The sequence below is a fragment of the Hakea prostrata genome, chromosome 9, assembly GCF_041222555.1.
Source record: "Hakea prostrata isolate BN-2017 chromosome 9, UWA_Hpros_2, whole genome shotgun sequence".
In the NCBI taxonomy this organism is placed as follows: domain Eukaryota; kingdom Viridiplantae; phylum Streptophyta; class Magnoliopsida; order Proteales; family Proteaceae; genus Hakea; species Hakea prostrata.
In genome coordinates, this window is record NC_142608.1 from 42,656,537 (window position 1) to 42,672,421 (window position 15,885).

General features: G+C 40.9%; 1 protein-coding gene across 1 annotated transcript; it reads right to left on the reverse strand.

Moving 5' to 3' along the window:
* Positions 1–1,887: 1,887 nt before the first annotated feature.
* On the reverse strand, positions 1,888–2,433 carry LOC149005265 (uncharacterized). Its single transcript, XM_089135828.1, has one exon. The coding sequence runs from the start codon at positions 2,431–2,433 to the stop codon at positions 1,888–1,890; it is 546 nt and encodes a 181-aa protein (XP_088991954.1).
* Positions 2,434–15,885: the final 13,452 nt, after the last annotated feature.

Genomic DNA, 15,885 nt, shown 5'->3' on the forward strand with positions numbered 1-15,885 from the left:
TTTGATGCATCCGTGTAGACCGTCAATCCTCCAGAGTTATCAGGTACAGTCAAAACCGGTGCATTAGTCAATCTCTTCTTCAACTCTTGGAAGTTCTTTTCACATGATTCACTCCACACGAACTTTACGCCTTTCTTCGTCAATCTTGTCATTGGGGCGGATAACCTAGAGAAATTTTCAATGAATCTCCTATAGTATCCAGCAAGTCCCAAGAAACTTCTGATTTCGGTGACCGATTTGGGTTGGTCCCAATCTGCCACTGCCTTGACCTTATCTGGATCCACTTTGATTCCGTCTGCAGATACAACATGTCCCAAAAACACTACTTGTGAAAGCCAAAATTCACACTTGGAAAACTTCGCATACAACTTCTTTTCTCTTAACCTTTGCAAAGCAAATCTTAAGTGTTCGACATGCTCTTTCTCATCCTTAGAATAAATTAAGATGTCATCAATAAAAACTATGATAAATTTATCTAAGACATCATGAAATATCCTATTCATCAAATCCATGAAAGCAGCTGGTGCATTAGTCAGACCGAACGGCATCACTTTGAATTCGTAATGACCATATCGAGTCCTAAAAGCCGTTTTACATATGTCATTGGCTTTCACTCTCAGTTGATGATATCCTGACCGCAAATCAATTTTAGAGAAAATTGAGGCTCCCTTCAATTGATCAAACAAATCATCAATTCTCGGTAAGGGATATCTATTCTTGATAGTAAGTTTGTTCAACTCTCTATAGTCGATACACATCCTCATACTTCCATCCTTCTTCTTCACAAACAACACCGGAGCTCCCCAAGGAGATACACTAGGTTGAATGAAACCTCTCCCTAGTAGCTCATTTAGTTGGTCTTGAAGTTCTTTTAACTCCATGGGTGCCATTCTGTAAGGAGCTTTGGACACCGGTGCAGCTCCAGGTACCAATTCAATGGCAAATTCCAACTCTCTTTCTGGGGGTATCCCGGTAATTCATCGGAAAAACATCCCCGAAATTCTTCACTACTTTAAGGTCTTCAATGGATTTCACTTCCTTCTTTTCTTCAATAAAAGCACAAAGTTTAGCACCTCCAACTAGTTCTTTAACTTGAAGTGCTGCCACTAAAGTCTTCTCACATTGTTTTCCCAAATCACCTTGGAACTCAAAGGCAGGGCTATCAATGGGATGAAATTGAACCTTCTTTTCGTAACATGAGATGACCGCCTTGTGTGCCGTTAGCCAATCCATGCCTAAGATAGCATCAAAGTCCTTCATATCCACTTCACAAGTTGAGCCTCTAAGTCTTTTCCTTCAACAGTTATAGGACAAGGTCCAACTACTTCATTAAGTTTTACTAGAGTCTGAGTAGGTGTACTAACCACTAGTTCATGACACAATTTACTAGATGGTAAAGAAGTACGCCTCACAAATGATGATGCAATAAATGAGTGTGAGGCTCCAGTGTCAAACAATATAAATGCAGGAACCGAAGCAATAAGAAGAGTACCCGCCACCACATCATGACTCGGTCTATCTCGGCCAGTCACACTATACATCTTTCCCGCCCGAGGTTGTTGAGGTGGCTCGAAAGAAGTATTAGGTCGGCTTCCTTTTCGTGGCGTAAACGAGCAAGATGTCCAGGTTTCTTGCAATAGAAGCATAAAAGCTCTCCCGAACCTCGAACCGCAGCTGGCCGGACCGCCGGTCTAGGGCCATTTACAGGACGCGGATTTGCATAGATAGGTCCTGATGGTGGAGTAGTACCAGCTGGCCGCATAGGTGCACCACTATTCCCATAACCAAACCCTGATCCTCTTGGTTGAAAACGAGTGCTGGGGTAAGGTGAAGGCCTATTGAACCTTCCTTGATTTCTGCTGACATAAGGACTGGGACCCTTATTAGCTAGACTTCTCTGCAGCTGGTAGGTCTCTCTTTCACCTTCCTCAATCTTTTCGCCGCTTGCACCACTTGAGCATAACTCGTGATAGGTTGTATGGCCATATAAGTTCTGATGGTTGGCCTCAAACCTTTCGCGAATTTCTTGGCTTTCTCCAAGTCAGCCCTCATAAATGCTGGAGCAAAGAAGAAGAGCTCCTCGAATTTCTGTTGATAATCAAGAACAGAGAGAGGCCCCTGCTGAAGCGCCATGAATTCAGCTTCTTTGGAGTCTCTTACCGACATTGGGAAGTAGTTTTCGCAGAATGCTTCCTTGAAAATCTCCCACGTGATCACTGGATGCTTTGCCGCCAAGACAAAGTTGGGTGGCGTTCCACCAAGCATCCGCCTCATGTTGAAGCTTTTGTTCAAGCACACACTATCTTCTCGCTCCTCATCACACCTTAAGTGACGGAAAGCTTTCTCCATTTCTCTTAACCACTTATTCGGGAACAAGACGTCCTTCGTGATTCCCGAGAATGCCGGGACACGAAGCTTGAGGAATTGTTCCATCGACCCGTTGTGAGATACAACACCGGTAGTCCCATCATTCCCTCCCCGAGCGGAGGTTCCAAGCACCGGGGGCTTGAGGTGCAGGCCTGCTCCCTATAGCCACCACTCCTTGCATGAGAGCATTGATCCGAGTCCGCCGCTGGTGCATCATGTTTGTTATAATGTTGAACACATCCCGAGTTGTGGCCAACGGTGGTGCTTCGGGTATGATACCTTCTTGAGTAGCCGGCGTTTCAGATAGGTAGACGAACACCATCTACTCCTACTTGACCGGAATCATTAGGAGAGCCCTCGGCACTTCCGTTTCCGACCGATCGATTCCTCAAATTAACCATCCCGATAACACCATAAACTCATTAATTCCAAAATCACGACATAAAACATCAAATCTTTATATCCAACTCCAGCAATAGATGAGTTAAAAGCAAGCATGAAAAACCAGTTGAAGCGCATGAAAAGATTCCAGATTTTTTTTTTTTTTTTTTTTTTTCGGAAAGGGGGGTTGGCCCGGGTGCTTCATGCCACCGGCCACACGCCCGGCAGCTCTCTGGAAATCAGAGATCTGCCAAATAGATTTTTTTTTTTTTTTTTTTTTTTGACCAGGGGGGGGTTGGCTCGGGCGCTTCATGCTACCGGTCACACGCCCGGCAGCTCTCTGGAAATCAGAGATCTGTCGGACAGATTTTTTTTTTTTTTTTTTTTTTTTTTTTTTTTTCGTTCGGAAACCACTCGCGTGTGGCGCTCGCGCTGGCGCTGCACGCGTAGACGGCCACGCAGCCGTCTGCGCTAGCGTGGCCGTCTGCGCAGCCCTGCGCTGCGCACGCTAGCGCGCCAAACCGCCTTTGGGGGGGTCGTTTTATACGATCTCCCACCCCCAAAAACGTGATTTTTCACACTTTTCTCACCTCTTTTCACCTTTTCACTTTCCTCTCCTACTTTGGGGTTAGGTCTTCCATACCTCTAGCTTCGACCTAGCCACGTACAATGCTCAAACGCACCTCCGACAACAGAATCATCCGCGAAACCAAAGGTAACCTTTCTCCACATAATTCTTTTGTGAGATTTTGCTTGGTTTTCACGTTTTTTTTTTGCAAGTGGGATTTCATGTATTCTTTTAGATCCACTATCCTCATATTATTCTCTTCACTTTTCAAATTTTTTTTTTTTTTCCAAAACTCAGATGGCTCCACGTGGTAAAGGTCGTGGACGAGTTCGGGGAGTCCAACATCCCGAATTATTCGACACCGTCGAAGCAGAAACGTTGTATCTCCACTCCTTCCAAAATCGTCTCATTGAGTATGAACGGTTCGTTGAGCCGCTCCCAGTGGCTCCATTCAAGGTATATGAAAGATTTGCAGCACTAGGATGGGGCAAGCATGCTGAACTTCAACGAACCGGCTTACCCCGATTTGATCCGATACTTTTACAGCAATCTGACTTTTGCTGAGCTTCCAGATAACGATGGAGGAACCGTTCTCACTATCCGGTCTCGGGTTAGAGGTACACTCATCCAATTCAACACTGAGTTATTAGCTGCAATTATGGATGTACCATACGCACCCGATGAGATGAGGTGGATTCCACCCGGCGGTGGGAATGATTTCATTAATTACACCGAGAGATTCCTCATCTTTTCGATGGTCGTGCAATCGCGAGTGCGATCACGTGCGATCGGGAGAGAAACATGCTTCCTTCTCCGAGACTTATTTCTCGCATTGTGAGTCGCAACATCTTGCCCAAAGGTGGGCATCAAGATGAGATATCGATCATGCAGGCGTTCATCACTTTCGCCATTTATGTGGGATATCGCATAGACCTTGCATACATCATTCAGTGTGCAATGATTCATAAAGTGCAAAATCCAGAGGTATCACACATTGGGCACGGGCGTCTCTTAACTCGAATCTTCAAACACTTCGGAGTAGACTTCTCTGGCACAGAAGAATTGAGAGAAAATATGGGAGACAACATTGGGAGGAAACTTATATCTCAAATGGATATTCGAGATGGACCCAACTCTCCGCCTTTAACGGATGATGATGAAGGAGGTAAGCAACAGAAGCATGTGCCAACAGAGTGTCACATGGAGAAGGGTGAGTCTTCCCGTAGTAGGAAGGCTCCACCGATACCCGCAGTTGATCCCGCCATGTGGGAAACACTCTTGGCCGCAATTGGAAGAGTACAGCAGAATCAAAATTTTATGGGTCAGCAAATTGTAGAAATTCACACTCAACAGCAGGAGATGGTCCGACGAATGAGAGACATCCATGCCCGAGTCGAGCATTGGGAGAACTTCCTTCGCAAGACATGCCCCCGCCGCGCTAGAGATTTACTTGTTCCACTCGGCTTTATTTTATTTCGAACATATAATTTATTATGCGTGTTTGTCCACGCTCTTCCACTTGATATGGGGTTGTAATATTTTGAATCTAAAATTTTACCGCTTATGAATTTTGATATTTCATATACTTATTATGATTTATGCTTCAGTTGGATTAATAGCATATGTGACTTTGGATTTCATATACTTATTGTATCTTATTAAAATTGGATTCATTATGCACTTGAAAAATTCAATTTTTTCCTAAGTTCATGTTAAGCCTATTATTCACTCCTATTCAATAGAGTCATTTATGGATCGATGACTCAGATGCCCCTACTGTATCATATAAAGTTAGGACTTGTATGAACCTGGCTCTGATACCACCTTCTGTCACACCCCACCCAGCCGGATCCGGTCATACCCGAATACCCGTGGGGGTGATACACCGCAAGATCTAGGTTCAGGGACAATTCCATACAATACATGATAAAGTAAATTTAAATGGACCAGAGATAAATCAGCTCAAGTATTTAATAATCAAAAATGAAAAGAAAGGATTACAATATTCAAAATCCTTTCAAAACCGAACATCGTAGTTATACGAAAAGAAAGAATATATAATGTTGCAGCGGAAATAATCTAAAGAATTCTAAGGAAAAGACTCTCCATAAGAGCAGTCTTGGCAGGAACAGGAAGAGTCATGAGCCTCCACTTCGTCTCCAATTTCACCGTCTGGGTAACCACCTGATAAGGGATCCTCAACGAAAAAGGGGTCCTCATGACCTGTAGAACAGTCTAAAGAAACAACAAAATAAAGGAATGAGTTCATAGAACTCAGTGAGGTAACACAATCACATCATATCTTCATACAATTCCAATTTCAACATTCATAAGACAAACATGTATTTAATAATATAAATAAACAAATGCAAAGTGATGATATGAGATTCCTAACTCTATAATGTAGTCTCTAAAGTAGACACGCATTAAGTCAAACACCAGCCTTCTTTGGGCAGCCTCATCACTCTTCCCTCACGGCACTTAAGCACGTCTCGTTGGGTTCTCCGCGGTTGTTGGGCAAAGTCTCATCGAGCCATGGTTGGGGATTAAGTCACCACTCTCTCACATCACCATTGGCATAAGATCCGGCGCGTGTCGTGGACAAACCTAAGCCCAAAGCAGGGGTCATACAAGCCTCGTACTACAATGGTCCTGGATATCTCCCCTCACGCCTAGTGCTCGTTGGTTCAATACCTTCCCACCTATGAATGTAATCCTCAACGGGAGGCATCTGTTGGATTACATCCCTTAACCCAGATGATCATCCACATATAATAGACAGGATGATCTCCATGTCCTCTCACGGGTCGTTTCACCGGTCTTGAGTGCCCATGAGCCCTTATCTCGTTATATGCAACCCTACCTCTCAATGATGATAGTGGGCCTGCTCGATACAGACCCAGCCACTACCATCACGGGTTAACCGGCTTCAATACCCCTGCCGGAAGAGTAGTAGTACTCAAGAGGTCACCTAGCCCAACACTTCTAGACATGCCCTAAATATGCCAACCAAGAGTTAGGGAAAGCGCCAAGGGCACCATAGGAATGCGTCCCATACCGCCTCCTCTCGGTATCCTATGGCAGAAATGCCAAAAGGGCATTCCCCATTCTCCAACCACAACTAAGCAATCATATAACTAGGGCGATGGGCGAACCCACAACCCAAACAGATAATACAAGGTAGAAGAAATAATAATATTTCTCTTCTCCCTTCACATACATTCACATTCCATATCATAACAACATTAATATATTTCACAAAGAAGAAGCAACATCATAAGTAATAATGATAAACATATATTATGACAATTCATATTTATCAAAAGATATAAAACAACAACAATCAATTCAATATAATGGGTTGGTTATTCCTCACCTTTTACTTTGGTATTTCTCCACAGATCAATATCTCTTCCCACAAGGAAATAACCTTTGGGTAATTTATCCTAATCATGCAAAAGGATTAACCAAATAAAAATAAGAATTAATTTGGGTTTAGTAAAATATGTAAAAATATTCCCGTAACAACCCCAAATAGAACTCTAGGTTTTAACTCACCCTTTTAACCTAAATCGGCTAAAAGTTATAATTTTGTCTTTAATTGAAGTCGAAATGAAATGAAATTGTGGGGAAAAATTAATTGGAAATAAAGAGATCACAAGGGTGTTCTCAATTTAATTTAATTTGACCTAAATCAAAGTGCCCCAAATTGGCTCTCATAAATCACCCGTGGGTAACCTAGAGAGTCAAAATGAATCACCCTTATCATGGGATTGCACCAATAACTCATTTATTAGAAAGCGACATTAAAATGAAAATTGAGAAATAAGCTATCAACCTAAACATGCTTCCCTTTCAAGATTCCTCAAAAGGGAAGGAGAGAAAATACTCACAAAATTGTGAGTAAGAGAAGGATTAAATAAAACTAACCTTTCTTGAAATTTTCTTGAAGATTCGAATCACGTAATGCCTCCGAAGAATGGAAATCGCCCCTCTTTCGTTTCTCCTCTTCCCGCAGCCTCAAAGTCGTTCTTGTAAAATAAAAAGCGGCTACGGATGAGTTAAAACATAAAATAGGGTTTAAGAATCCGAAATTCCGTTTTTGCCCCTAAAAGAAAATAGGGTGGGGGATTGGTTCACCCAACCGGCCCAACTTTCCGTCCATGGTTGGACCCCCAAACGGACTCGGAATTCAGTGAATTTTAGCTCGTTGGAAAGGTATTTCGACGATCTTCGATTTGATACCTGATTTGTCTCCATTGGATTATCCATCGCCGATTTACGAATATGCCAAAACCGCCTTTTTAACACCATCGTGATGAATCTTCTCTCTTCTTTTAAACTCCATGAGAGTTATCAAATCATCACTAGGTTCATCCACGATCATTTGGTCCTCCTCCGAACCTTCGGGCTCAACTCGAATGGTCCACAGTTGTTGCCGACTCAAGGCCCGGGTTCGCGGTCCTGAAACCATAGGTTAGCCCCCCCCCCCCCCGGGGCCGGGGCCCCCCCCCCCCCCCCCCCCCCCCCCCCCCCCCCCCCCCCCCCCCCCCCGGGGGGGGGAGGGGGGGGGGGGTCCAGCCCCCATCGGGCCTGAGGAAGTCAACACATTGTTGGACTCATCCACTTCTTTGGAGCAATCACCATTCACATTTAGATTTGAGCTTCCACCTCCATTGGCTGCTTCTTACTGAGTCTGGTTGAAGACTCTAAACTTAGCGCTTTATGGGAGGCAACCTATATGTTTAGATATTATTTCTTGTTCTTTTTCTTTTATTTTCTATGTTTGTTAGGTTTTACTGTTGCGTGCTCTATCATGATTTCAAACATCGGGTACACTCTTTCCTCTATTTGCTTCTATTATTTTTTTGGCATGCACTGAGGTCATTGCATAATTTAAGTGTGTGGGGGTGTCAACTCGAGTAAGACTTGTTGATAGTTGGTAGAGCATTGTCACAAAGATAAAAAGTGCCCAATTTTTTCTGGCTTTGGTAAGATAAATGTTTTAATTCCTTGCTTAGATACAAAATGAGAGTTTAAGTGTTTTAGAAATCCCATCTGATGTAATGAACACCCTCTTGAGAGAATAGTAATGGATTTTACATTTTGAGACCGAGGTTGAATCGGAAAATAGGAATTCCAGGTAGTCCAAAAGGTTTGACCATCTAGTTATCTTGTATTGCCTTGTGCTTATGGTGACAAGTTGAGACCGATTTTAGACTATTTAAATGTGAAGTGAATTGAAGTATAATTGAAAAAAGAAAAAGAAAAAAAAAATGTTGAAGTTTAAAGGTTAGACCTCCTTCTTAGTAACCGGGTCTCGGTGTCACCAACATCGTGCTTCGCATCAAACAGTTGGGGTGTCTTTGGTCCAGTCTTGGCCTGTAGCCTAGTTGGCTTGAGTAAGTAAGTTCGAGGGGTATTCTACACCTAGTCCCTTAAGGCCATCTGGCTTGAGAGCAGCTGACCCAATACTCGTTACATAGGCCATCTAGAAAGCTTAAGAGGCAAGACATTGCACGGACTAGAACTGTGACCATCAAAGAAAGAAGTGAATTAATGTGCTTATAAAGGAGAAATGTCTAAGAAGGTCAATATTGCTTAGATCTTGAGTTCTTGGTATTATTTGGTACATAGTTTAGTCTTATCTGAGGGTGAACTGGTAGACTGAAGATAAAAAGAGACTTCTCGATTGAATTGTTTGCCTAGAGCTAGACTCAAGAGAGGGTGTAAGAGCTTAAGTGTGGGGGTGCCTATATTCCCTTTAATCTTTAGTGGAGTGTCTTTGTCTTGGAATCTATCTTTTTACTCTTACTACTGCCAGAATAATTAGAAGAGCACTTAAGAATTTTGTGTGTATATTCTCTGCAAACACTCACGAGACGCAACTCGTCCACTAGGGTAACCTAGGGGTTTAAAGGCTTGTTGCACATGCTAAGTACAACCGTGATTCCTACGAAAGTGAGTTAGGTTTTTCTTTCTTTATTTTCTGTATTACTTTTATTGTTTCGTTTTGCTCGAGGACTAGCAAACACTCAAGTGTGGGGGTATTTGATAAGCATGCATTTACCATTATTTATTTGATTTAATTCCCCATACTTTTTTAATTAAAGAGATCTAATTGAGTATTTTTGTGTCTTTTTCAGGAATAAGGAGATTTTGGATATTAGAGATAATATGGAGTAAAGTTGGCAAATATATTAGATATTGGTGGATTTTAAATCATGGCATTCAATCTTGCTGCTCAAGAAATCATGAAAAGTGAGATCTTAGCCAAATTGGAAATAGGTGGAGGTCTAAGAAACAAAATTGGTAATAAATCTGAAAAACGGGTAGATAGACCTACCTTCAGTATTTTGGGCATATCTCTCTCGTATGAGCTTGGATTTCGATGGTTCAAGATGCCATGAAACGATATTGAAAATATCTACAACTTTCCAGTTTTGAGGTTTTCTAAATTCTGAAAGAATAAAGGTCAAATCGACGGGTAAAGAGAGGGGATTCATTATGTGCGGGAGACATAAAAGAGAAGCCAACCACAGAAAAGAGGACCGCGAATGCGGCTCTCATCTCTCTCATTGCTGAAGAAGAAGACCACATCTCTCTCTCTCTCTCCCTATGTTTCATCTTTATTTTTGTTATGAACTTTGTAATAATGAGTAGCTAGTTCCTTTGCTTTGGGATGTAGATGAACCATGCTTATTTCATTAAGTTGATTGTTCTATATCTTCTAGTTGATTGTGTTTGAGTTTGGCCAAAGATGTTCTATAACTCAGCGAACTAAGCGTGCCAAACTTCCGCGAAGGACGATAGTCTTGTGAAGATAGGGCATATCTAGGAAGACCATCCCTAATTTACTTTGAAGTGTAGAGTTATATCGATTAGGGAAAAGCATTGGGGATTCGAAATCCCAAAGATCTTCACATATTCACAGTTAACGTTTTACATTAGTTAATAGATTTAGTTTAAATTTAGTTTTGTTAAATTCAATCATAGTAACTTAGCCTTTTAGTTCCCCATAGTTCGACCCCGTACTTTCTGCTTGCTAGAATAGTATAGGATTTTATTTTTGATTGGTTAGCGACACGATCAAACACCGCTGCCACGGGTCACTCGGCATCAATAGCTCGCCAATAGGGTGATTATATGAGGGAGGTACCTAACCATACTCTTCTAGACCTCCTAGTCATGGCAAACAATAACTGCAAAAAGTGTTAGGGCATCAGAGGATAGTGTCCCACACCACCTCCGCTAATATCTCAAGCTAGAGCACCCAAAATAGGTATTCCTTAATTTACAATCACAACAACATCAACCTCCCACAAAGAAGTAAAATGTTCAAATCAACATTCACAATCCACAGTCCAATTCAAGTCAGTGATGCCTCAAGTTTAATCCATACATCAATATCATAAACAATCATCTTGTATTCTGTAATTTCAGAACATAATCATCATTCCTAAGTCTTATAACAATAGCATGTATATCAATATGCAAGTTTTAAATCAAATAAGAAAGCGACAATGGTTATACCCAAGTGAACGTCCTAAACTTGCTATTGATTTGCAACTTTGAAAAGTAAGTCAAAGAGCATGTTCACGCCTCTCAGAAAGTCCTATCAATATGTTGGTTCAAAGTTAGAAATAACCCTAGAGGTCCTATATCAAAACGGGAAACAAAAGATCAACATTGCAGGGGCAACCAGGGAATCAACCAGGGTAGGGCTGGTCGCTTGAACATGTTGCCCGGGGTGACGAGGGCAATCAACCACCCTACGAGTACGAACAGAATTGACTTGGATTGTCAGAAGGCTTCCCGATTGGGTTCTAAACTACTCTTAAATTACCTAAATGTTGTTCCATTGGCTGCGATTGCATATGTTGTCATTGTTGGCAACAAAAATATAGTGTGTTCTAAGAGTACATGACTTGTACTGAAGTGAAGTTCCCATAGAATGAAGTGAAGCTCCCATAGAAGATTTATATATTTTAGAGGGTGATTAACACTATTACAACAATTTTGAGTGTTTGTGAAAAGATTTAAGTGTTTTGGGTGAAGCGAAGATTACTTAGAATTGTGGATTTCACAGGTTACTACACAAGGGTCACATTGGATGAATTTTTTAATAGTCATACAGTTGTTTTCTAGGTTCGACTTAAAATGGCAAACCTAGTTCATGAAGTCTTCTTTCCAACACACTTTTCGTATTGTGATTTCGATATTAAACAAGGGAGTTATGAGGTTTGTCATGAGAGTGTGTGATATAGAAGCAAATCTGGGCATTGTAGAAGAAATTTCAAATTTGGCTATTGTGATGTAATCTACTCTCAGGGGTTCGAAAATAATTTTTAAGAGTTCGGGGGTCTTTGTGAAATAAGTTTTTCACCTCAAGGAAGAAAGTGTAATTTTGAAAGATTGAATGATACAATTAATGGTCATTAGAAGGACATGGATGAAGACCCAATTTTGAGGGTCAAGATTGATGCGCTTGGTTTTCAAGTGCCCAAGACGAAAAATATTCCATCGCGTGCCCTTTGGTTGGTCGAGAGCATGATAATATGGTGCACTGCAAAGTATAATGATCAACATGATCTTGTGTATCGCAACTTAAAGGTAAGATTAGAAAAGATTCCATTTGAAATAATCTGGTGAAGGGTACTCTAATCTTACATCACTTAAAGGATCTGATGGCCCAGATCTCACCCGCCTTTCTAAAGTGGATATCCAATGGCTGTGGGATTAGATTCTCTTTGGGACTCATCTAGAAGATGAAATCCAACGGTTCCTGTGTATCAACGTTCATTCTCTTTAAAAGCTCAAACTTGAGCGAAATAGAACAGGGTTTTTGGAGTTTTTGGCTTGTGGAGACTAAGAAAAACGTGGAGGAGAAGCCAAGAAGCAATATGGGTATGGAGAACAAGCTTGGATGGGTATTTTGGTGAAAACGTTGAAGAAGAAGATTAGTAATCTATTGTAATCTCCCTTAATTTGAAAAGTTTCACCTTTCAAGTAGTTGTTTGTTAGGGTTGAGTTGCTTGAGGTTGACGACTTATACTTTTGTGGGTGCAAGAGTTAATATTGGAGTGGGTGCTCTATGTTTTGAATTAATTGATAGTGGGTGCTCTCTAATCATTGTAGTGAAAAGTTTCACCTTTCAAGTAGTTGCTTATTAGGGTTGAGTTGTTTGAAGTTGACGCCTTATACTTTTGTGGGTGCAAGAGTTAATACTGGAGTGGGTGCTCTATGTTTTGAATTAATTGAGAGTGGGTGCTCTCTGATCATTGTAGTGATCAAAAATTCTAGTTGGAAAGTATTGAGTAAATACGAAGCTCTAGTTAGGGCATTACTCCATGGATGTAGGCAATTTGGTTGAATCACGTAAATTTGATGTCTTGCGTTTCTAGTTTATTTTTCATTGCATATATTGGAGTGCTTTGATTGCAGATTGGTGGTGCATTGTCTGTAGACCCAGCCACATTGTGGTGTGTGGTGGACGTGCCCTTGTGTAATTGATAATTACAGGATTATCTTGAGCAACCTTGTCTTGAATTTAAAGAAGCGGCACATCAAAGATAATTTTAGAAGACACTAATTCACCCCCTCTCAGGTGTCAACCTAAGAATAACACTAAAAAATTCTGAAATAATACTAGAACGTGGTCATAGTTTAGACATCAAACAAAGCGAAAGGAATGACAACCTAACAAATCCTATATTAAGTCTTCTTCTAAATCAATCCAGAAGATTCACAGATAAGCCAGAGTGAATGGAAATTCACTCTAGAGTAAAGAGTGTAGAAGAATTAGGTTGATATAGTAACTAGAAGCCTTCAACTAGGTCTAGGCAATAAGAGAGATCAATCATAGAAGATAATTAGAAAGAAGAAGATAGAGTACTAACCTTTAAAAAAGTAAATCGTTGTTTGGAAACTTTGTCAGATGTTCTCCACACTGTCTTTCCCATTCGCAGAGTGTTCTCTAATGACTTCAGATCATAATGACACATTTTAGAACAAAACACATTAAATAGGGCTTCGAAAATCAAAATTTCAAAATTGCCCTTTTCACCTGGAACCAGGCTGGTCACTTGGGCTGGTTGCCTAGGGCGACTAAGCCAATCGACCAACCCCTAGAACTTTTGCTCCAAGAGCATAATTAAGGTCTTAAAAGCCCATGCTCTACCCTAGTTCCTATTTTATACTATAGAAGGGTCTTACCTGATTTTTGGGACCTTCATCATGTGTCATCAATGAACACTTGATCCATCTACCAAGTCCATCAACATCCAAGTTATATCTCCTTCCAACTCAATATCATCTCCATCTACTCCATTGGTTTGGATTTTAATCCAATGGTCTCTACCTGGATGGTCCACAATTGTCTGTCACATCCACCCAGTCGGTACCCTACCTAGCATACTCGAGTGTGTGATCCATAGCCCCAAAGATCAAGTATCGAGGAAATCATCCTCCCACATATACAATAACATAATCATGAACAAGATATAATCAAAGTAACATTATAAAACAATGAGATCAAGATAAGAAGAAGAGAATGACAACATAATCGGAGTGCGGAAATAAATGATACCAATATAATAATCAATGTCAAACAATCATATGTAGAGTGTGCGGAAAATCGCTCCACATATCACAGCGGAAATGTAGATTAAAAAAGAAAGAAGTAATCAAAATAAGCTAAGGTCTCTTCTAACTTATAAAGCATAAACTTCAGAAACTAAGCACGGCCACTTCTACTCCAAGACAGGGCTAATCTTGGTACACAGCATGATCACACATGGAATCTTCACCGTTATCTTCGTAATAGCTAGCACTTTGGGAGTAGGATACTCCATCGGTCTGTGCTTCACAGTACTGGTCATCATACTCTTCAGTACCTGCAGGATAATCTAACAAAGATATTTGCAAAAACGAGTGAGTTCAAAAGAACTCAGCAAGGCAAGTTATTCCTTTACAACATAAATAACATGATAGCAGAACATAGCAGATGCAATATGATATGAAACAGACAATAAATAACTCTATGTATGTTGGCCTCTATAGGTAGACATGTTTTAAGTCATACCACCATACTTCTTTGGGTAGGTCTCAAATCACTCTCCCTCAACCATTTCGGTATCCTGGGTTCTCCGTTGGTAATTGGGTCCTGCATCCCTCGAGACATTCCATGGCTGGGGTTTAGATCACTGCTCTCTCACATCACCATTGGTCTAAGTATTGGCACATGTCAAGGTAAAGCCTAACCAAATGCAAGTCATCTACTTGGTTATATCAAGTCAAAGTTAGATACATATATTCCTTGCCCCGGGCGATCCTTTCCGGTGTCCTTCTCACTAGAGTCAGCGTATCCTATGGCTACAACCAACTCGGACTACGGACTCATCAACCCTATTGGTCATCCACAAATAATGGATGGGAAGCTCTCATGTCCTCTCACGGGTTGGCTACCGGTCTTGAGCGCCCATGAGCCCAAGTCTACTATTTGCAAACCTCCCAATAAATGGCCCCCACAATGTGATTCATTTCCTCTCATGGGTTAGTCACCGGTCTTGAGCACCCACAAATCCCCATTGCTACCATGGGTTACTCGGCCTCAATACCCTTCTGAATCGGGTCTGATATAACAAGGACATCCTAGCCAAACACCACTAGACAAGCCCTAGGTATGACAACCAATAATTCGATAAGGCATCAAAGGGCACCATCAGAAATGTCTCTTACCGTTCCCACTGATGTCCAAGGACAGAAACGTCAAAAGGATATTCCCCAATCCCAAATCATACCTAATCAATTACAATCCCAATTCAGTCATCACATACACAACTGATATTCCAACATATAGACAGATACATATAAACATGATCAATTGAATATATAAATGGCAAGAACAAGTATTCAAAAATAATAAAGAAATACATGAACAAGGAACTACTGTAGTTGAAGTACTTACAACAGTAATATCATACTAAAAAAATATAAGAATGGGCAGTAAATCTAAGAAATTCCCAAAATAGAAACTAAGATTCACACAATCTATGTTAATATGGAAACAACTGTCCTTACCTTAAATAGACTCGAAGAAAATCCGGAGGAACAAGAGATCAAGTCCAAAGTTAGCAAATAAACCCTAGACAAGAATAGATACAACATCAGGAAAAAGCCCTAGAATATTGGAGGTCAAACGGATCAAATAGAATGAAGAACACAATGTTGTCCATGCCAAGCAGCTTGGCTGGTGGACTAATCCAGTCGACCGGTAAACAAGTACTCATAGTCAAAAGCTGAATTTTGATTCGAAACTCATCTTCCGAGATTCGAAACACTCCGAAATTTCAAAAGAACCTTATGAACAGTAATCTAAGACTAACTAGCATTGATTAGTCACCAAACAATGATCAAAACCGTGACTTTCTATTTTGAAAACATGACTTTCTAATTTGATCAAAAGCATGGTTTTCAATGAAAACAATCATGCATGCAAAGGAGAATGAATGATTCACTTAAGAGGATCATTAGCAATAGATCAAAGATGAATACTATCATAAAATCAG